Source organism: Lampris incognitus, chromosome 4 (genome assembly GCF_029633865.1).
Source record: "Lampris incognitus isolate fLamInc1 chromosome 4, fLamInc1.hap2, whole genome shotgun sequence".
Lineage (NCBI taxonomy): Eukaryota > Metazoa > Chordata > Actinopteri > Lampriformes > Lampridae > Lampris > Lampris incognitus.
Window position 1 is genome coordinate 1,531,627 of NC_079214.1, and position 22,531 is coordinate 1,554,157.

The window sequence follows — 22,531 nt, forward strand, 5'->3', positions numbered from 1 at the left end:
ACCCCACTCTTCCGAGCCGTCCCGGTCTCTGCTCCACCCCCTCTGCTGATCCAGGGAGGGCTGCAGACTACCACGTCTCCTCCGATACATGTAGAGTCACCAGCCGTTTCTTTTCACCTGACAGCGAGGCGTTTCACCTGGACAATGTAGCTTGTGGGAGGACCACACTATTCCCCCCAGTTCCCCCTCCCCTCCGAACAGGCACCCCAACCGACCAGAGGAGGTGCTAGTACAGCGACCAGGACACATACCCACATCCGGCTTCCCACCCGCAGACACAGCCAATTGACCTTTCGCAAAGTACCGCCCCAGAACGGTGCTTGTCCAATCCTACCTTAGCAACGGTCCGTCAAGCTTTCAAACACACAACATAATGCTGAAACGGTGTGCCTATGGGATCTGCAGACCGGATACTAGATATCTGAAAAGTTTGGAGGGGTGTAATTTTCTTTCCCTTCCCAAAACCCAGAACGCAAAAAGCGCAATGTGGGCAATAGATTTGGCAGTATAGCAGACCCCATGGCCAGCCTAATCCATCCAAAATCAACAAAAATACCTGTCTGCTCCAAGCTAAGCTTGCTACTAGCTATTATTGATAGCTGATACAGCTAACGTATTATTACTGTTACTTTTACCCACACAATGCGCTGATTTCTCCCTTCATGTTTTGGTGTTTTCCGGCTATTTCCTGGATAGTTCTGAAATGCTTGACGGGCATAGCAACAGTAACTAAGGGGGGCGGGACTTTGCGAAAGGTCAATTGTGTCTGTAGGGACGCCTGACCAAGCCGGAGGTAACACAGGGATTTGAACCAGCGATCCCCGTGTTGGTAGGCAACAGACTAGACCCCAGTTTGTGTATTCTGGCCTAATACTGCATTTCACCTACGTATTATTTTGTGTTTGAGATGGAGGGTGGAGTGAACTTACGTCTTGCTGTTGATGAGCACTGAGCCCTTGGAAAGCTCCAGCACCGCTCCATCCAGCTTCATGATGATGTTGCTTATGATGGGAAAGCCGTTGACCACCTGCCGTCTCATTTGGACATTGAATTCCCTGTAGCTGCTCCTGCATAGCGAGGTCAGGACATAGTTGCAGGTGGAGGGCAGCTGGAAGACATCTCCATCAAACGTCTTGAAGTGGAAGTTGCCCCATGTACTGCAAACCTGACCATTGTGGACAGGGCTCACACCTACCAGGACAGGAAATACAGATAAAAAAACCCAAAACAAAACACAGTTCAATATTTAATTTCCATCTTTCAACACACATTAGGTTTGTTAAAAGCATTCACACCCCATTGAATGGATACTTGCCCAGAGAAGAATGGTGTGTCTTACACTCCCCTGCACTTACCTGCTATCTCGTGAATTTTGGACATAGAAGGGATGATGTTGACTGAAGACTTAGCCTCTGTTGAGCGAGTGAAGAGTTAAAGATTAGTTTAGCCCTGTCTGTTAGATACATGGTGCAATCACATAGGCACATAGAGCTGCTTGTAGAGGCCTTAGTGACTGTTCCCACATTTTTTAACCATTAATAAATCATATTTATTTATTTCTACAGCAAAGACCCAATAGGGCTACACTTCTTCTATATTACTTCATTACAGTTGCTGATTATATTATACATTTGAGGCATTAAACCCAGAGGTGTGGAACCGGAAAAAAATACTGTAGTTACTCTCAGCAGTTAGTTCAATTAACATCAACAATAATGTTCATTCTTTTGTTCTGGTAGGAAAATGGACCATCCTATACATACCACTACATGAGGCCGTTAGCACAGCAGACAAGGTCAGCCATAGCAGCCAACTTTTAGCCATGCTGGAACCGTGAGCTGCCATCAACTCGTCCACAGGAGGTTTGAGGAGGATGGGAGGCCGGGCGAGCTCTTTATACTCAGAGGGAAAGTCTTGATTGTGAAAGTGAAGGAGTGGCACTCCCATATGTACCTATGTGGCTCTGCAGGAATCTGACGTGCCATGCCCTCTGCTCCATACATCACTTTTTTTTCTCCATACCAGAACAGGGACCAAACCAACATGGACTCCCTGCTATTGTAATGTGGATCATGCAGCATCAGCGTGCATGTTCTTACTTGATCTGCTCATCTTTTTAAATCATTCAGTAGCTAAATTGTACACGCTTATGAGTTTCTCTACCCAAAGAGCTTAATATGAGTGACAGATGTTGCTAGCCACAAGTACTTATCGAGATACACAGGAGAAAAATGCACATCTGAATGGCTATTAAGAGCTAGCTAGGGAAAATGAAAAACACTGAATAATGAAAGAGATGGGAAGGTTTGCCTTCAATTTTAGATATGGACAAACAAACTGGTGTCTCAGCTCTATGGAAACACTTTACAAAGCCAAATTTGACTTAACTTGTGGGAATGATAGATTATGAAGTATTGTATATTATCCACAATGCCATTACAACTATGGACAAAATTTATATAATACTGTGAACCATTAGCGTCATTAATACTCTCTCAACTGTTGTCCTTATTTGCTTTGCTTAATCTTTTTTTTTTTTGAGTCATGCGATAAAACCTAAAGCAAATTAAAGGTGTGCGCAGATTCCTTAAGTGATAAACAGTTTTGTGTTTTCTTTTCTTATCAAATACAGTCATCATTCACAAAGGCAAGACTCAACAATGAGTCAGCATGAATGGAAAATTGAGATTGCTTTAATTCTTGTTCCTCATACAAGCCTAATCACAAATCCATCAGTATTGTTTCACTGTCCACCCAAAACAGATGGTGTGCTTTGTTGACCTGCCCACAGACCAGTGGGTGGGACTTGCCCAGTAGAACTGTATGGACCAGTGACGTTCAGTGACGATGGCTGAGTAGGCAGTGGGCATTCACAAATCCAAATGACATCCTTTTGTGCTCTCTAATGTTTTATAACAATCTGATTCTTCCAACTGCCACAGAATTCTAGAGTATTGTGCCCCCCTGCCTGAACTACATTCCAAGTGAAAATCTAAACAACAATATTTCATGTTTGGCAGACATACCGCAATACAACAGATAGCTGCACTTTGTTGGTTGTGTCAGCGGTCTCATCAGCAGCATTGTAGTGGGGGGAAAAAGGGGAAGGACATGCCAGGGAGGGGGGCCCTCAGCAAGCCTGGAATTAAAAGTTTGTTTTGGTTTGCAAATTTTTATTTCTAACTAATTAGTGTCATAACTTCAGTTAAAAATGGCTCAATACATCAGTTGAGGGGCTTAAAGAAAATAGTGGACGCTCTCTGAGGCCCCTCTCACCCCTCTCTGAGGCCCCTCTCACCCCTCGCTGAGGACCCTCTCACCCCTCTCTGAGGACCCTCTCACCCCTTACAAAAGGTGCAAAATGGTTTACTCCGCCCCGCAAACTCCATGCTCCTTGCCGCAATTGAACGATTAGTGAAAGACAGAACAAGTTTCTAGAGAGGCTGTAATCAATCGAAGCTACTGTGGAGGCCAATACCAAGACCATCCAGGATCTTACTGCCTTGGTGTATGAGACAGGAAAGCAGGCATGTGATGCTGGCAATAAAGTTGCTAGCCTAGAAGAGAAAGTTAAAAAGTTGGAGGGAGTGAACAAAAAGCTTCAGGACCAAGTGGACAAATTAGATGCCTACAAATGACGATGGAACTTATGAATCTCAGGTATCCCAGAGCGCGAAGGAGAAAATGTGAACATGTCTGTGTTGTATTTACACGTGTGCCCCCTGGATTAGCCGACGCCCTTCAGGGATCCGTGGCTATCGTTCATAGACTTGGACCAAAGAATGGCAATGGGCAGCCACATCGCATCATTATTCATTTCATCTCACAGTCTCACCACGATCGCATTTGGAAAGATGCCAAGAACTCTGAAGTGCTCAAACAAAAGAAGATCAGGATCATGGAAGACCTGACTCAGCGTACAAAGGATGACCGAAGCAAACAATGGCCCATCGTGGAGCAAGCAAGCGAAGAAGGAAAGCAGGCTGGCTACAGCGGTCCCTATGCAATCATCGCCGGGAAAAGAGTCTCGGCAGATTATATCTAACCTTTTTACGGCTTCTGACTTCGAATTATGAATGAACGTTGTAGTTATTACTACTTGTTGGGCAGGTAAAATTTCCAAACCAATGCTTTTTAGTACGCCTTTCCCGTGCTAACACGTTCCATGTTGTGATGGTTTGGGTTTAAAGGATTTCTCTGTCCTCCGCTTGCTTGCTTTACCTACTACTTCTACTACTTTCGGCTGCTCCCGTTAGAGGGCGCCACAGCGGATCATCCATTTCCATCTCTTCCTGTCTTCTGCGTCTTCCTCTGTCACACCAGCCACCTGCATGTCCTCCCTCACCAACTCCATAAACCTCCTCTTTGGCCTTCCTCTTCTCCTCTTCCCTGGCAGCTCCATATTCAGCATCCTTCTCCCAGTATACCCAGCATCTCTCCTCCACACATGTCCAAACCATCTCCATCTTGTCTCTCTTGCTTTGTCTCCAAACCGTCCAACCTGAGCTGTCCCTCTAATATACTCGTTCCTAATCCTGTCCTTCTTCATCACTCCCAATGAAAATCTTATCATCTTCATCTCTGCCACCTCCACCTCCACCTCCTGTCTTTTCATCAGCGCCACCGTCTCCAGACCATATAACATAGCTGATCTCACAACCATCTTGTAAACCTTCCCTTTAACTCTTGCTGGTACCCTTCTGTCACACATCACTCCTGACACTCTTCTCCACCCACTCCACCCTGCCTGCACTCTCTTCTTCACCTCTCTTCTGCACCCCCCGTTACTTTGGACAGTTGACCCCAAGTATTTAAACTCATACACCTTCATCACCTCCACTCCTTGCATCCTCACAATTCCACTGTCCTCCCTCTCATTCACACAAAGTTATTCTGTCTTGTTCCTACTGACTTTCATTCCTCTTCTCTCCAGTGCATACCTCCACCTCTCCAGGCTCTCCTCCACCTGCACCCTACTCTCACTACAGATCACAATGTTATCCGCGAACATCATCGTCCACGGAGACTCCAGCCTGATCTTGTCCATCAACCTGTCCATCACCACTGCAAACAAGAAAGGGCTCAGAGCCGATCCTTGATGTAATCCCACCTCCACCTTGAACCCATCTGTCATTCCAACCACACACCTCACCATTGTCACACTTCCCTCATACATATCCTGCACCACTCCTACATACTTCTCTGTAACTCCCGACTTACTCATACAATACCACACCTCCTCTCTTGGCACCCTGTCATAAGCTTTCTCTAAATCTACAAAGACACAGTGTAACTCCTTCTGGCCTTCTCTATACTTCTCCATCAACATTCTCAAAGCAAACATCACATCTGTGGTGCTCTTTCATGGCATGAAGCCATACTGCTGCTGCTGATCATCACCTCTCCTCTTAACCTAGCTTCTATTACTCTTTCCCATATCTTCATGCTGTGGCTGATCAACTTTATACCTCTGTAGTTGCTACAGTTCTGCACATCACCCTTGTTCTTGAAAATCCGTACCAGTATGCTGCTTCTCCACTCCTCAGGCATCCTCTCACTTTCCAAGATTGTGTTAACCAATCTCGTTAGAAACCCCACTGCCATCTCTCCTAAACACCTCCATGCCTCCACAGGTATATCATCTGGACCAACTGCCTTTCCGCTCTTTATCCTCTTCATAGCTGCCCTCACTTCCTCCTTGCTAATCCACTGCACTTCCTGATTCACTATCCCCACATCATCTAACCTTCTCTCTCTCTCATTTTCTTCATTCATCAGCTCCTCAAAGTATTCCTTCCTCCTTCTTAGCACACTCTCCGCACTTGTCAGCACATTTCCATCTCTATCCTTGATCACCCTAACTCACTGCACATCCTTCCCAGCTCGGTTCCTCTGTCTAGCCAATCGGTACAAGTCCTTTTCTCCTTCCTTAGTGTCTAACCTGTCATACAACTCACTATACGCCTTTTCCTTTGCCTTTGTCACCTCTCTCTTCGCTTTACGCTGCATCTCCTTGTACTCCTGTCTACTTTCTTCATCTCTCTGACTATCCCACTTCTTCTTTGTCAACCTCTTCCTCTGTATACTTTGCTCTACTTCCTCATTCCACCACCAAGTCTCCTTGTCTTCCTTCCTCTGTCCTGATGACACACCAAGTACCTTCCTAGCTGTCTCCCTCACTATTTCTGCAGTGGTTGTCCAGCCATCCGGCAACTCTTCACTACCACCCAGTGCCTGTCTTACCTCCTGCCTGAACTCCACACAACAGTCTTCCTTCTTCAACTTCCACCATTTGATCTTCGGCTGTGTCTTCACTCGCTTCCTCTTCTTGGTCTCCAAAGTCATCCTACAGACCACCATCCGATGCTGCCTAGCTACGTTCTCCCCTGTCACCACCTTGCAGTCTCCAATCCCTTTTAGATCGTGCCTCTTACATAAGACATAGTCCACCTGTGTGCACTTTCCTCCACTCTTGTACGTCACCCTGTGTTCCTCCCTCTTCTTGAAATATGTATTCACCACAGCCATTTCCATCCTTTTCGCAAAATCCACCACCATCTGTCCTTCCACATTTTTCCCCTTGACACCATACCTACCCATCACCTTCTCATCACCTATCTTCCCTTCACCAACATGCCCATTGAAGTCCGCTCCAATCACCTCTCTCTCCTCTTTGGGTACCCTCTCCACCACGTCGTCCAACTCACTCCAGAATTCTTCTTTCTCTTCCATCTCACACCCAACTTGCAGGGCATATGTGCTGATAACATTCAGCAATACACCTTCGATTTCCACCTTCATACTCATCACTCTGTCTGACACTCTCTTCACCTCCAGCACACTCTTGACATACTCTTCCTTCAGAATTACCCCTACCCCATTACTCCTCCCATTCACACCATGGTAGAAGAGTAAATGTTTCAACTGATAATAGGTTTGTATCTTTTCCCTTCATTTTTATGCTATTTTGCACTATGAGCTATTCTAATGTCTTCATGTGTGTGTGTGCTGAAACTGATGTACTGCTGCCATTCTTGGCCAGGTCTCTCTTGTAAAAGAGATTTTAATCTCAATGGGACTAACCTGGTTAAATAAAGGTAAATGAAATGGGAACTATTCAAATTTGAATGCCGTAAATTTTCTATAAAATATAGCAAAGAACTCTCAAAAACGAATGCTTGTAGAAATTCTACCATTTTAAAGGAAATAAGTTCCACATTATCTTTAGATCAACCCACTGAAGATGATAAACATAAACTATATTCACTACAGGAGAAGCTGACTTCTCTTTATATTGAGAAAGCAAAAGGTTCCTTCATAAGGTCCAGGGCAAAGTGGCTGGAATTTGGAGAAAATAATTCTGCATATATATTTTTTTAAATTAGAAAAAAAGAAGAAGTGAAAACAAAAAAAATATCATCCTTCTATATCAATGAAGTCTTAACTAGTGAAGCATCTTCAGTTTCTGCATTTGTTTCTAGTTTCTATCAAAAGATGTACACTACATCCTTTAGCCCACCTTACCGCAAGTATTTCTTTGATAAAATTAAACCGTTTATCCCTAAAACTAGTCAGGATAGTGTTGACTTTTGTGAGTGCCCACTTAACTTAGATGAAGTAGTCAAAAGAACCCCCCTTAATGAAAGCCCTGGCCCTGACGGTCTACCCTTTGAGTTTTATAAAACTTCCTGGGATGATATTAGAGAGCTAGTTTTTAGTAGTACTAGTAGTATATTTGTTTATTTCGAACGTGAAAAAAAAAGTATAATAAAAGAAAACAAAAGAGAAAAAAAATCAAAACAAGCAAGCAATATCATCATCAAACATTTGTTTTAAATCTCGGCAGTTCGAAACGGAGGAGACAGAAGTTAAAAAAACTTTTCTAGTCCTACCCCCTTTTTCTATTTTAGTATTTCAACAGTGAACCGTGTGATTTAAATGAAAACTCAATCATCTCCCACCAGTGACCATGACGTCTATCTAGTAAACCACACAAAGATCCTTCATTCAACACAACAAGAACAAAGCAAGTGCAGAGCAAACACCAAAACAACTCAATCAACATATTATTTTTAAGGAGTCTTTTAAATTTGATTATTGATTCACATGTCTTCATTTCATCACTGCAGCTGTTCCATACCTTGACACCTTTGGTGTGACACAATGATATTTTGCATTTGTCCTTACTGGGTTTTGGTTAAACGTACTTATTCCTCTCAGGTCATAATTACTTTCCCTCAGCTGGAACAACCCCTGGATACTGCTGGGTACTTTATAATTTAACATTTTGTACATGATTTGAGCAGTTTTGAAGTCCACCAGACCTTTGAATTTTAGTGTTTTTAGTTTGATAAAGAGTTGGTTTGTTGGTTCTCTGCAGTTGGTTCTGTTTACTATCCTTATGGCTCTTTTTTGAATAATGAAGATTGAATCAGTATTGGTTTTATATGTGTTCCCCCACACTTCCACACAGTAGGTGATGTACGGAAGTATGAGGGAACAGTACAAGGTGTAAAGTGAAGCTTGATTTAGAAGATCTTTGACTTGGAATAGTATTGCCATTGATTTGGATACTTTGGCCTTGGTATAATTTATATGTGGTTTCCAACATAATTTATTGTCCACTATTACCCCAAGAAATTTAATTTCAGTCACTCTTTCTATTTCTACATTGTTAATCATTAGTTTCTTGATTGAGTTAATTTTACGGTAACCTACTACTACTAATTTCGGCTGCTCCCGTTAGGGGGCGACACAGCGGATTCCATCTCTTCCTGTCTTCTGCGTCTTCCTCTGTCACACAAGCCACCTGCATGTCCTCCCTCACCACATCCATAAACCTCCCCTTGGGCCTTCCTCTTCTCCTCTTCCCTGGAAGCTCCATATTCAGCATCCTTCTCCCAGTATACCCAGCATCTCTCCTCCACACATGTCCAAACCATCTCCATCTTGTCTCTCTTGCTTTGTCTCCAAACCGTCCAACCTGAGCTGTCCCTCTAATATACTCTTTCCTAATCCTGTCCTTCTTCATTACTCCCAGTGAAAATCTTATCTTCATCTCTGCCACCTCCAGCTCCTCCTCCTGTCTTTTCATCAGTGCCACTGTCTCCAAACCATACAACATAGCTGGTCTCACTACCATCTTGTAAACCTTCCCTTTAACTCTTGCTGGTACCCTTCTGTCACACATCACTCCTGACACTCTTCTCCACCCACTCCACCCTGCCTGCACGGTCTTCTTCACCTCTCTTCTGCACTCCCCGTTACTTTGTACAGTTGACCCCAAGTATTTAAACTCATATGCCTTCATCACCTCCACTCCTTGCATCCTCACGATTCCACTGTCCTCCCTCTTGTTCACCCATATGTATTCCATCTTGCTTCTACTGACTTTCATTCCTCTTCTCTCCAGTGCATACCTCCACCTCTCCAGGCTCTGCTCAACCTGCACCCTACTCTCACTACAGATCAAAATGTCATCTGCGAACATCATCATCCATGGAGACTCCTGCCTGATCTCGTCCGTCAACCTGTCCATCACCATTGCAAACAAGAAAGGGCTCAGAGCCGATCCTTGATGGAATCCCACCTCCACCTTGAACCCATCTGTCATTCCAACCACACACCTCACCACTGTTACACTTCCCTCATACATATCCTGCACCACTCCTACCTACTTCTCTGCAACTCCTGACTTCCTCATACAATACCACACCTCCTCTCTCGGCACTCTGTCATAAGCTTTCTCTAAATCTACAAAGACACAATGCAACTCCTTCTGGCCTTCTCTATACTTCTCAAGTCCGCTCCAATCACCACTCTCTCCTCCTTGGGTACCCTCTCCACCATGTCGTCCAACTCACTCCAGAATTCTTCTTTCCTGTCCATCTCACACCCAACTTGCAGGGCATATGTGCTGATAACATTCAGCAATAAACCTTCAATTTCCAGCTTGATACTCATCACTCTGTCTGACACTCTCTTCACCTCCAGCACGCTCTTGACATACTCTTCCTTCAGAATTACCCCTACCCCATTACTCCTCCCATTCACACCATGGTAGAAGAGTAAATGTTTCAACTGATAATAGGTTTGTATCTTTTCCCTTCATTTTTATGCTATTTTGCACTATGAGCTATTCTAATGTCTTCATGTGTGTGTGTGCTGAAACTGATGTACTGCTGCCATTCTTGGCCAGGTCTCTCTTGTAAAAGAGATTTTAATCTCAATGGGACTAACCTGGTTAAATAAAGGTAAATGAAATGGGAACTATTCAAATTTGAATGCCGTAAATTTTCTATAAAATATAGCAAAGAACTCTCAAAAACGACATTCAAAGTTCCAGCTCCCACCTCCACACTCCTACCCTTCCTCCTCTCTAGCTGCCCCTGGACATGCTTTCCCCCTCTCCTTCTCCCTCACCCAACAGTAGCATAGTTTCCACTGACAGCCTGCTGGTTAACAGTACTGGTGGCGGTCGTTGGTAACCCGGGCCTCGACCGATCCGGTATGTAAGTCTTATTTATGATCCGCATACTTGATCTGGCAAAGATTTTACGCCGGATGCCCTTCCTGACGCAACCCTCCCCATTTGTCCGGGCTTGGGACCGGCACTAAGGATGACCTGGCTTGTGCATCCTCAGTGGCTGGGTTTTTGGCAAGGAGACTAATAGTAATTAAATGGAAGTCACAGGCGTCATGCACCTTCTCATTTTCACTGGGCTCGAGACATTCTCTATTTTCTCAAATTAGAAAAACTTCGACTTTCACTGAGTGGTTCTGCTGGTAAATTCAAGAAATTATGGGGTCCATTTTTTCAATTTATGAATCATATAAGTTTCCCATTTATCCCGGACTGATAAACTTTTTTATGGTTTACATTGGTACTAATGCTGGGCTGGGTGCAGTTTAGCTGCTGTTATACCAGTTTATTGTCTAGTAGGGACACCACTGTTTGCTGACTGCTTTTTCCCCCCTCTCTCTTTTGGCTGCTTTTTTGTTTTTTCACTTTGTTTTTTTCTTTTTTTTATTGTTATTTGCAGTTTATTTTCTGAGGCAGTAATGCTGTTTTTGTGTATAACATTTTTGATTGTCACTTTTTTACAGTATTTTGATAATAGGGAAGTTCGTTGTATATGTACACATACATATATATTTATACCTGTTTTGGATACATTTTTTTTGTAATGCATCGGTGGCGCACTTGTATTTTCATGTAAAACTTAATAAGAAAAGTAAAAAAAAAAGGCAATGAAAACATCTCTCATCTTGGAAAAAATAGTAAACATGTTAGATAAATGAACAGCTTAGATTTACATCGTTTCCCCCCCTGAAAGACTCCCGACAGGGACTTTTGTTATCATCATGTGATCATCCACCTAAATGTATTTTTGTGTCAACCCTTCCTTGTTTATGTGTTTTATTTGATTCCCTTTATTTTCTATTGTTTCACTGTATTATATTTAGACTATAATTATTAATTCTAATGGTTTGACTCTACCGTATACTGAAACTCTGACATTATATTGTTGCAATGAAAAAGTCGCACATGATAAAAAATGAATAAATAAAATATGTTTAAAAAGCTAGGTCGCAGCTAGCTGGCTAACTCAAGCTCACCTCTCACGAACTGAACACAGCAGGAGTTAGCCAGCCATCTAGCACTGTAACACACGCAGTATCACACTGGAGCGAATTCGGGGGGCAGTCCGGGGGGCACTCTGCAGCACATTTGGCTGAGTAGGCTACTCATCATAGCTGAGCAGACAGTGGTGTGGAGTCAAGCTGTCTTCATGGTAAGTAACTAACTAATAGTAATGCATTTCTGAAATTGATAAACAATGACCCTATAATTTCCCTTAACTCTAATATACCCCTGTCCCTGACAAACATCATGTCACTCATGATTATCCCATCTGTTTGCTATATTAGCTTCTTTAGCAAGGTAGTGGTCTGCAGCATATGTGACTGAGTAGACTACGCATCACAGCTGAGCAGACAGTGCTTCAAGCTGTGTCTTCATGGGTACTACAAGTAGCTAACTAGTAGTAATGCATAGCTGGTAAGTTAATAAACAATGACCCCATAATTATCCCTTAACTCATTTTATAACATATAACCTTGTCCCTGATAATCTTCATGTCATTCATGCTTACCCCATCTGTTTGCCATGTTAGCAAGGTAGCTAGTAGTAGCTTATATAAAGAATATTGGCAGATATATTGGTGTAAAAAACAATGATTTTTTTTTAACATTCGTATCCTTATCGGCCGCAAAAATTGAACAGACTCTATTTTTATAGACTATATTTTCTCAGTTGCAGGGTGGTAAAAGGATCAACCTTTGAAACTAATTGTCAGACCAGCCATGGATGTGAGCTCTACTAGTAAATCAAGGACCACTGACTGGACCAAGTGTTGCATATGTCAACTAGATAAGATAGTCCATGAGCCAGAGCCCAAAATTTCCTATTTCGGTACACTCAAGGTGGCAAAACTTACTTATAATTTTTGAAAGGATCCATGTCTGTAGATGATATTTTGGTATGATAACCATTCCTGAGTGGCAGCTGTATCACAGTTGTCAGCTCATGAAGTTAACCACCCGCTAAACTAAATTGCATTTTAGACGCTGGTGCATATCCTGGTTTAGCCTCATGGTCAGGACATTTTTCAATGCTCTATAATATTGTCTTTGGTATCATTTTAAAGGGGACCTTCTTAGCTTTCATTCAAGCCCTGTTGTGGATATTTCTCACAAATATAGAGGTCACTTGAGCTCTTCAACCCGTCAATAACACACATCTCTCTGCAATGTTCGCCTAAACTATATACTTTCTTTTAGCCCTGTGGCATCTAGGAATATCAGGGACACAAAACACAAAAACTGGAATACTCACAGGACTGTAAAGATTCAGGAAATGTATAATATACCCATACTATTTCATTGTGTGAGGTGATTGGGAACCTTAAATTAGAAGGGCATTATTACTAAGAAACTAACTAGACCAAAGCCAGTTAGTCCATGGGTCAGACCAGATATCGATATCACCCAAGGTGACACAACTTCACTGGTGCCATTTTATTTGGTACACTAACAGAAGTAAAATAATACATGATAACCTTTCCAAATGAGCAGCTATTTCATTTTTCTTTCAGGAAACCTGTTTCTGTGCCTCTCACGATTGTGTATTTGCCCAGATTTTTACAAATATAGCATTTCAACACCCCTGGTACTGATTAGCCTAGCTTAAACTCTGGGACAGTTCTTAGTTGGCCAACAACCAAGGATAACCAGTACTGTGTACTTCCATTCATTGTGCTAAGCTAGGCTAACGTGCAGCCAGATAGCTTTCTACTAAACACATATAGAGGAAACCGGTATCTATCTTCTTGTCTCACTCTGGAGAAGATTGTAAGCTAATTTCCCATAATGTTAGCATGTTCTTTTAATGTATATGTTAATATGATTAGTTAAAGTGGCTACGAGGAACTTTCATCTTGTGTTGATTTTAGCGGCCTCATGTGGACAAAATACAGCTGTTGCATAGCAACTAGGTAATGTATCTATTTGTGGCTATGTAAGATAAATAATGGTAATATGACGCTGGTGAAGCAAAGTAAACTTTGTTTTAGTAGTGTTCATACACCTAAGTTACATGTATTTGTTTGTATGTGGCAGGTGAAAACTGACTGAATATGGCCACTGGTGAACAAGCAAGTTTTTACCCAATACCAAAGCGCCCACGGGTGGAGTGCATTATCCACTGTTCTGATGATACAGATAAGCTGGTTTCACTACAAAGTGTCGACTCATGGAGAACTCTGCTCAGGGCAGCTCAGATACCAAATCATGCACCAGTTTTGAAACTGGCAAAAGACATTCCTGAGGGACAGATTCCAGCAATCTACTACCACAGAAAGTGTCGCAGTATCTTCACTATGAAGCAAATTCTTGATGGCCTCCTTGCAAAAGAAAAGAAAAGTTGTGTCTCTGCTGAAGCGAAACAATCTAAGAGAGTAGCTCGACATGCTCCAAGTACATCTAGGACTTATGATGCAGAGTGCATATTTTGTCAGAAAAACAGCAAATATTCCAAGAGACAGAATACGAGAGAAGTACTGGTGCAGTGTCGAGAACTGCGAGCTGATGCAAAGATCAGGAGTGCAGCCACAAAGAAAAGGGACAGCAGAATCCTTGCCATTGTGAGTAGAGACCTTGTAGCAGCTGAAGGGCACTACCACAGGTCATGCTATAGACTTTACACCAAAGAAGAGGTTTCCAAAGGAGAGGTTGCCAGCAATGAAGATGATGATGCTGCAGCCCAGTATGAAGCTGCTGTGAATAAGGCATACAATGAGCTGTTCCTCTTCATCAGGATGGAGCTTTTTGGCAATCCTCAAGTGATGATGACAATGACTGATCTCTCTTCTAGACTGGTAGCTTCAATGAACTCCCAAGGCATTGCCCAAGTCAAGGAATCAACCAAGAAGCACATAAGGCGAAACCTGGAGAGTGAGTTTGCTGGAGCCTTGCAGATATTCCCTGATGAGAAAGGAAAATTCCTCCTCTATCCCGATAACTTGTCCATGAGGGAACTTGCCAAAGAAAATCAGTCTCTCAAAAGGGAGCTGCAGACCCTGAAAAGTGTCAGTGCACAAGATGTTATAGCCAAAGCAGCCATCAAATTGAGAGCAGACATTAAAAGTCAAGATGTTCCTCAAACCTGGCCGCCTGAAGTCAAACCAGAAGCAGAATGTCCTACCATTCCAGAGTCGCTCATTATCTTCCTGTACTCTCTACTCACAGGCTCAAATGATCCTGATCATGCATCCCAGAGAGTGCAGTGCCTTCTGCAGTCATTTGGCCATGACATAGTATATGCAGTGACATGTGGAAATACCAAGCCTTCCAAGCACATTGTTCTGCCATTCAGTGTCAAATCGTTGACAGGAAATGTAGAGTTGATAAACATCCTCAACCGACTTGGTCACAGTCTGTCCTAATCACAGATGGAAGAGATCAACACTGCCCTGTGTCTCCAGAAACTCTCATCATCAGGGAGTGGCATTGCCCTTCCAGCTAACATCCATCCTGGCATATTCACAACTTTAGCCTGGGACAATATCGACCGTCTTGAAGAAACTGTCAGTGGTGAGGGAACATCTCACAGAGTCAATGGGATTGCTGTGCAAGCAAAGCCAGTCAACCCACTTCCTGTCCAACCCATGCCCACTGTTCCCAAAACAAAGAAGAGAAGCATTGATGGACCCCCACCAATGTTACCAACTTACAATGCTGGACAACGGGTAGGGCCACCACAAAGCAAAAAGTCAGATGCCGATACTGCAGCCAATACTAAGCTTGCCAGAGAGAAAAACCTTCTTTGGGTCCTAGCACGCATGTCACAACAAGAAGAACAGTCAGTCAGCAGCTGGACAGGCTTCAACATCCTGACTCGAGGAGAGATGACGGTCATCCCCGACAATATAGGCTATCTGCCTACCATCAATGCTCCAGCGACACAAATGTCTACTGTCAACGAGGTGCTTAACCAGTCACTGAGCATCATGCAGTGCTTAGGCCTGAGGAAGATTGTCTGTGTCTTTGACCAAGCCCTGTATGCGAAGGCTGTCGAGATCACATGGAAACACCATGACAAGTTCCATGATATCATCGTTAGGCTTGGGGTATTCCACACCATCTGCACACTGCTGGCAATAATACGAAAGCGTTTCCAAGATGCTGGACTCAAAGACCTCTGCATTGAGTCTGGCATGATTGCAGAAGGCTCAATTGCTGGTGTTATGGATGGCCGCAAGTACAACAGGGCAGTGCGACTACACAAGCTCCTGTATGAGGCTCTCATGCGACTGACCTTGAATGGTTTCCTGTCCTGGTTGGAAGAAACTCACAGGAATGACATGGTTCACCTGAATGAGACACTGAAGACCATTGACAGCCTTGGGAAAGAAGTCTCACAACATGCTTTGAAGGAGGTCCTCGAGAACAGCTCTTGTACACGCATCATGGATCTATTTGAAGTCTACCGTGAGTTCCTTAGAGGTGGAAACGGCAGCCTCTCGAACTTCTGGATGTCCTATTTGGACATGGTTGAAATCTTGTTGGGGCTCATCCGAGGCATCCAGAGAGGGAGACTGGATGCTACACTTGGCTAGCATTCGAGCAATGATCCCATGGTGCTTTGCTTATGACAGGATGAATTATGCACGCTACCTCCCCTACTACTACGCCCAGATGTCTGAGCTGCCCATCACACACCCAGATGTGTACACAGAATTCATGGAAGGAGGCTTCTCAGTCCAACTGGGCTCCACCAATCCCTTTGGTCGAATCCCTGTTGACCAAGCTATAGAAGAAACGGTGAACAAAGACACCCAAACAGCTGGAGGGACAAAGGGATTCAGCTTGAAGCCAGGAGCTGTGACCAAATATTATCTCACAGCTGAGTATAGAAGCATGTACCTCAGACAGCTGAGAGACCTGACAGGTCAAGGCAGGTGCAAATGGTCTCATCCAGATCTACAGAGTCCAAGGATCAAGAGAGATGAAGCAGATGTCCAGTCTCTCATGGACCTTATGGAGAATAACTGGCTCAATCCTATGTCCCCTGATGAGATTGATTTGGTTAGCCTCTCCACTGGCAACATGGCTCCACCTGATGTGACCATAGATCTCTTGAGAGCTCTTGAGAAAGGAGAAGAGGCCTACCAAGCATTCCAGCAAACAAGGTTAGATGCAGACCCACCACCTGTGAAATTCCACGACAAGATGACCAAGCAAAGTCTGAAAACATTCTCCAATGTCAGCACAAAACAAGCTCATGGAAAGAAAGCACAGGATGTGGTTCTGAAGGCAGATAGAAACCTTTTCAGTCACATGATCCTGGTGGCTGAAAGCAGGAAGGTGAATCTGAAGGATGTCCTTGCCTACCCATTGGGCCCACTACCATGGGCACTGGCAAATGCTGATGGGTCCTTACGAAAAACAAACAAGGCTGCACTTGCCAGAGAGCTTGAAAAGAATGTATCTCCTGCAGAAGACATCCCAATCCCATCTACTTCCATCATTGATGGGATGAGCCTGGTCCAAAAAATGAATGGTAACAACAAAACCTTTGCACAGGTGGCAGAGTCAGCCTTGACCCAGGTCCTCCATAAGGGAGCACAGAGTGGGAGGATTGATGTTGTTTTTGATGTCTATCACCAGACTTCGATCAAAGATGCTGAACGACTAAACCGGGGTGGAGACATCACTCTCCAGTACAAGAATCTTGCAGGGGGACACCACGTCCAGCAGTGGAGAAAATTTCTGTGCAGTTCCTCCAACAAGACCAGTCTCATCAAGTTTCTGGTGGAAGAGTGGAAACTCCCACGATACAGAGCTATGCTGCATGGCAAGGTGTTGTACATGACCTGTGAGGAAACCTGCTACAAGTTGACAGAAGATGGGTGTGAGGAAGCAGCAGAACTGCACTCCACACATGAAGAAGCTGACACCCGTCTGCTCCTGCATGCATTGCATGCAGCAAATGCGGGCTCAAAGTCAGTTATCATCACAGCTGAGGACACTGATGTCATGGTGCTTTGTCTTGGCTTCCAGAAGGACATCACCTGTCCCATCTACCAGAAGTGTGGGACTCAGAACCGCACACGGTTTGTCGACATCACCAAACTGGCAAGTTCACTAGGAGACAGCATCTGTGACAGCCTAATTGGCTTACATGCCTTCACAGGCTGCGACACTGTCAGTGCATTCGCTGGTCGAGGGAAGCTGAATGCCCTGAAGATAGTGAGAAAGCACACTTCCTGCCAAGAGACTTTTAGTCAACTGGGACAGACATGGAATGTGAGTGATGAGCTGTTCCAGAAAATTGAGCAGTTCACCTGTCGGATGTATGTTGCTAATAGCAGCACTGCTGAGGTGAACAAACTGCGTTACCAGCTCTTCTGCACCAAAAGGGGAGAGGTTGAGTCCAGCCAGCTGCCACCATGTAGAGACTGTCTCTTTATGCATGTTCAATGAGCCAACTATCAGGCAGCAATATGGAAGTGCTGTCTGCAGGCTAACCCTGTGGTGCCAAGCCCTACTGAGTATGGATGGACAGACGATGAAGGCAAGCTGGCCATTTACTGGATGCGCTCCCCACCTGCACCAGATGTGGTCTTGGAAATGCTAACATGCAAGTGTGTGCATTCATGCAAAATGTCAAGCTGCATGTGCCTGTCAAATGGACTTCCATGCACAGACATGTGCAGGTTACAGACCTGCAGTAACCCAAAACAGCAGGATGGTCCAGAACTGGACTTTGAACTTGTGGAGTCAGATGATGAGAGAAACGAGCAGTTTGATGAATGACAGTGTGATGATTCTGATGGTATTACTATGGTAGTAGTCTATTGATGCACAGGATGTTGATTCTGGACTTGGTTACCCAGAGCTTGATAACAATAATGTAACCATATTCACATATACCCATTACCCTACCCATTACCATTACATATACCCACTAATGATATGGAATTACATGTATCATTGACTAAGTATATGTAAATGTCAATGTTGTTTAGAATATTAAAATAGTTCATTACCTCACTATGGTATTCCTTTTTATCATGTATTGTGATTGTGTATTTAAACAAATGTATAGAGACCAGTTTGTGACCTAACTGGCTTTGGTGTAGTTCTCATTTAAGGCTCACAATCACCTCACACAATGAAATAGTATGGGTATATTATACATTTCCTGAATCTTTACAGTCCTGTGAGTATTCCAGTTTTTGTGTTTTGTGTCCCTGATATTCCTAGATGCCACAGGGCTAAAAGAAAGTATATAGTTTAGGCGAAAATTGCAGAAAGATGTGTGTTATTGACGGGTTGAGAGCTCAAGTGACCTCTATATTTGTTAGAAATATCCACAACAGGGCTTGAATGAAAGCTAAGAAGGTCCCCTTTAAAATGATACCAAAGACAATATTATAGAACATTGAAAAATGTCCTGACCATGAGGCTAAACCAGGATATGCACCAGCGTCTAAAATGCAATTTAGTTTAGCGGGTGGTTAACTTCATGAGCTGATAACTGTGATACAGCTGCCACTCAGGAATGGTTATCATACCAAAATATCATCTACAGACATGGATCCTTTCAAAAATTATAAGTAAGTTTTGCCACCTTGAGTGTACCGAAATATCCTCTGGCCCATGGACTATAACGGGTCGGTCTACTTATCCACGCACGTTACGTTACCCCCTCCTTCGGGAAGCGCTCAGCTCCCTCACGCCTTTGGGCGCACGCGCTTCCGATGACCTCACGGTCTCACCATCCCACTTCTGACACCAATGTAGGGGGGGGGGGGGGAGGCAGTCTGGCAGACCGTCGCCACAGCCGGGACGCGAACCCGTGTCTCCCGCTCCGCAAGCGACAACGGCAACCAGTCGACTAAAGGGTCCGACCCGTTAGTCAAGGACCAACGTGTCTACTTATCCATGCACGTGTAGAGGAGCTCAAGCAGGAGTCGTGACAACTTTCTCGTTCGGTTACACAACGTGCACCATTTATTCCTTCCCCCATTACAACAACACAAAAACCCGCGCAGCGGAAGTGTGCCACTGTAAACCCGAACCGAGAAAACAGCAGCTGTAAACAAACGTTCCTACCAGCTCAATAAGGGGAATTATGTAGCCCCATAACCACTACACACGTTACATTTATTAGCATCATAGCTACAATGTCATATGAAATTATATCTATTGTAGTGGTTATAGGGATACATAATTCCCCTTATTGAGCTAGTAGGAACGTTTGTTTACAGCTGCTGTTTTCTCGGTTCGTGTTTACAGTGACACACTTCCTCTGCGCGGGTTTTTGTTGTTGTGTATAGTGGAGCAGATAACAGAAAAATTGTGCAAATTATGATACAAGCATGAAATTTGGCTTGGTTGTTCTCTAGGGCCTATTGATCAAATCTGTCCAATTGGCCATTTGAAAATCCAAGATGGCAGTCATTTTTCAAGATGGCTGCCATCTTTAAGCCGAAATGTGTGTAGTTGACTAATTTGAATGACATTAGTGTCAATTTTTTAAAAGATACATTGTATTGTATTTGTATATAGATACACAGATGACATTATTAATGGAAAAGGGGAAAAAAGATTGTTAATATATAACTTTATTGGAAAAGTAACGAAAAAGAACACCAATATAACTGTATTGATCTGATCTGATTGCCTTTTTTCAGTTTTAACTTCACACAAAACTACTATCAGTGAGTTTAAACTGCTGAGTGTTCAAAGCTGTGTATATTTGAAAGTTCTTCTAGCTGCTACTGGTCACATATGCAGCTGCAGACTGCTGTGCACGGGAGCCCTGAGTTGAAGGACTCGCATCTCCGGTTGCAACCTTTCTTACAGGAACACTTTGTCAGTTCCTGATAGCTGACTGCAATTGGGGGTAATGTTGACCAACTTATCTGCCATGTCTCGCCTTTCTGTGTCCACCCCCAGTCAGCAGGACTGCTGGTGTCTGACCTGAAGATGGTAGCCTGGCCCCAGATAATCCTAGCCTGATAAGCATCATGCTTGGCATGCTCTCTTAGTGCTGCCTGTGTTGGTGGAATTGAGTTGTACGGCCTCTGCTTGCGGGCAAAGAGATCCGGTCTTGCTTCATCCACACCAGTGGCTGCACTTGATCTATCATACATCAGGACAACAAATCTCTCCAGATGTTGCAGATCACAATCACTAACTGATGTTGGATGCTGGCTGAGATTGGTGAAGGTTTCAGAAACCTCATCACAGATGTTCCAAGTCTGCCATGCAGTCTTCTTCCCTTTACCACGGAAGGCAGACACAACATCACATCCAGTGAATGCATGAAAGTATGGTATTCCACTAGCTTTTTCAGGCCCTATTGCAGAAACTACCTCATGAACTGGAATCCATTGAACATTGGCTCCTTGGCCAAAAGCAATCCACATGTTCTCAAGACCAAGTTCCTGTAAGGATGGCAGTACAGATACTGCAATGATGAGGATGTCTGTGTCATTAGCCTTGATGATGAGGGACTTGATACAATCTGCTGTTGCATCCCTGCCATGTACAAATATTCGCGTGTCAGCTTCTTCATGACAGCATGGAGACAGAGCATCGAGGGGCTTCCTTGTGTTGCTAATGGCATCTTCTCCTTTTGTTAGAATGAGTGTGCTTGTTGTCTGTGCTTCACGGATCTTGTCTGCAAGGAAGTGAAACAGCTCAGTCTTGTTGCTGTCATCTCGAAGAAAGCTTCTCCAATTATTTGGGGTCTTACTTGTTCCTGTCACTCTTCTTCTCATTCCTTGCCCCCTTTTTGACCTGGTTTCAGATTTCAAACTTGATGTCTTGTACACATCAAACACTATGTCCACCCTTTTGTACTTCGCACCATAGGATTCCACTTTCTGGATGATGTCTTCTTTAGCGTAGTCATCAAATGTCTTTGAGGTGCGTGGAGGTAGGGTATTGATTAGTGCTGAGCCATCTATGATGACTGTGTCCCCTTGGTTCACTGTCTGGGATGTTCACTTGTGCTTGAAGAATTTAAGCCATCTGTGACTTCTGACATGTATGAAGCTTGCCACTGTCACTGAGAGATGCAGGAGATGACTGGTTCTCATGCTTGAAGAATTCCTGCAAGTCACACTGCCTGTTCTGGCATGAGATGAAGAGTCGTGAGAACAACTAACTTAGAACTGCCCCCAGGTTGCTTTAAGACTTGTTTAAAGAAAGGAACTGTATTCTTCTTGATTGGATGATAGAATGAACATTCATCTTTATTCTCTAGCCCCTTCATGAATGACTGGAACTGATCTTTGCCCCGCTGGTAATGTGTACCAACCATTTCGGCAAGAGCTGGGTCTGCAACATTCTTTGTGTCTAGCACTAGTAGGTCAGCTGACTCTTCTTGGAATGGGTTGCCCATCTCCTGCAACACTTCAGAGAGTGCTTTGACCTTCTCAAAGAAAGATCTCTGGGCACCCATTGTCTGCTCATGATGTCTGCTATCATTGTTTGTATCTTTCACACCTGACACACCCTAATATCCAGCTACTAGACGACTCACTTCAGGTCCAGCTACCATCCACCTACGAAGTGCTACCGGGTCTTCTGTCAATCCAATGGCTCCTCCATCCCCTTTGATGACTGAATTATTTTGCTTATTTTGCCAGGCCTGAGAATTCTCTTCTCGACTTGCGAACTACAAATTTGCCCTTGTGAAACTCCCTGGCCAATTCTGGATGTTGTTGCTCAAGGGACATCATGTCTCGGAGGTGAACTGGGATCCATCATGCATAATTGACATTGTTGTTTGCAAAGAAGTAAGGGGCCAGTTCTTAGAGTGCTTCACGATACAAGTTGAGGTCTCCTCTGAATGAGCGGATCAGGGTGAAAATGGTGAACTCCATGTCCAGCACCAGACTCCAGAACTGGAACTGTGGACTCTCTAGCTTCCGTTGTTGACACCAGTCTTCAA

The 22,531-nt window shown here is 43.8% G+C and overlaps 1 protein-coding gene across 1 annotated transcript in view; it reads right to left on the reverse strand.

Moving 5' to 3' along the window:
* Nucleotides 1-22,039, reverse strand: part of muc5f (mucin 5f) — a 97,830-nt gene extending 75,791 nt beyond the window's left edge. Inside the window, exons 1-4 of the mRNA XM_056278749.1 lie at nt 21,896-22,039; nt 20,507-21,569; nt 1,356-1,412; nt 930-1,215 (exon numbers count right to left, since the gene is read on the reverse strand). Coding sequence (XP_056134724.1) covers nt 930-1,215; nt 1,356-1,412; nt 20,507-21,569; nt 21,896-22,039 — 1,550 coding nt within the window. The remainder of the gene's footprint in view (nt 1-929; nt 1,216-1,355; nt 1,413-20,506; nt 21,570-21,895) is intronic.
* Nucleotides 22,040-22,531: the final 492 nt, after the last annotated feature.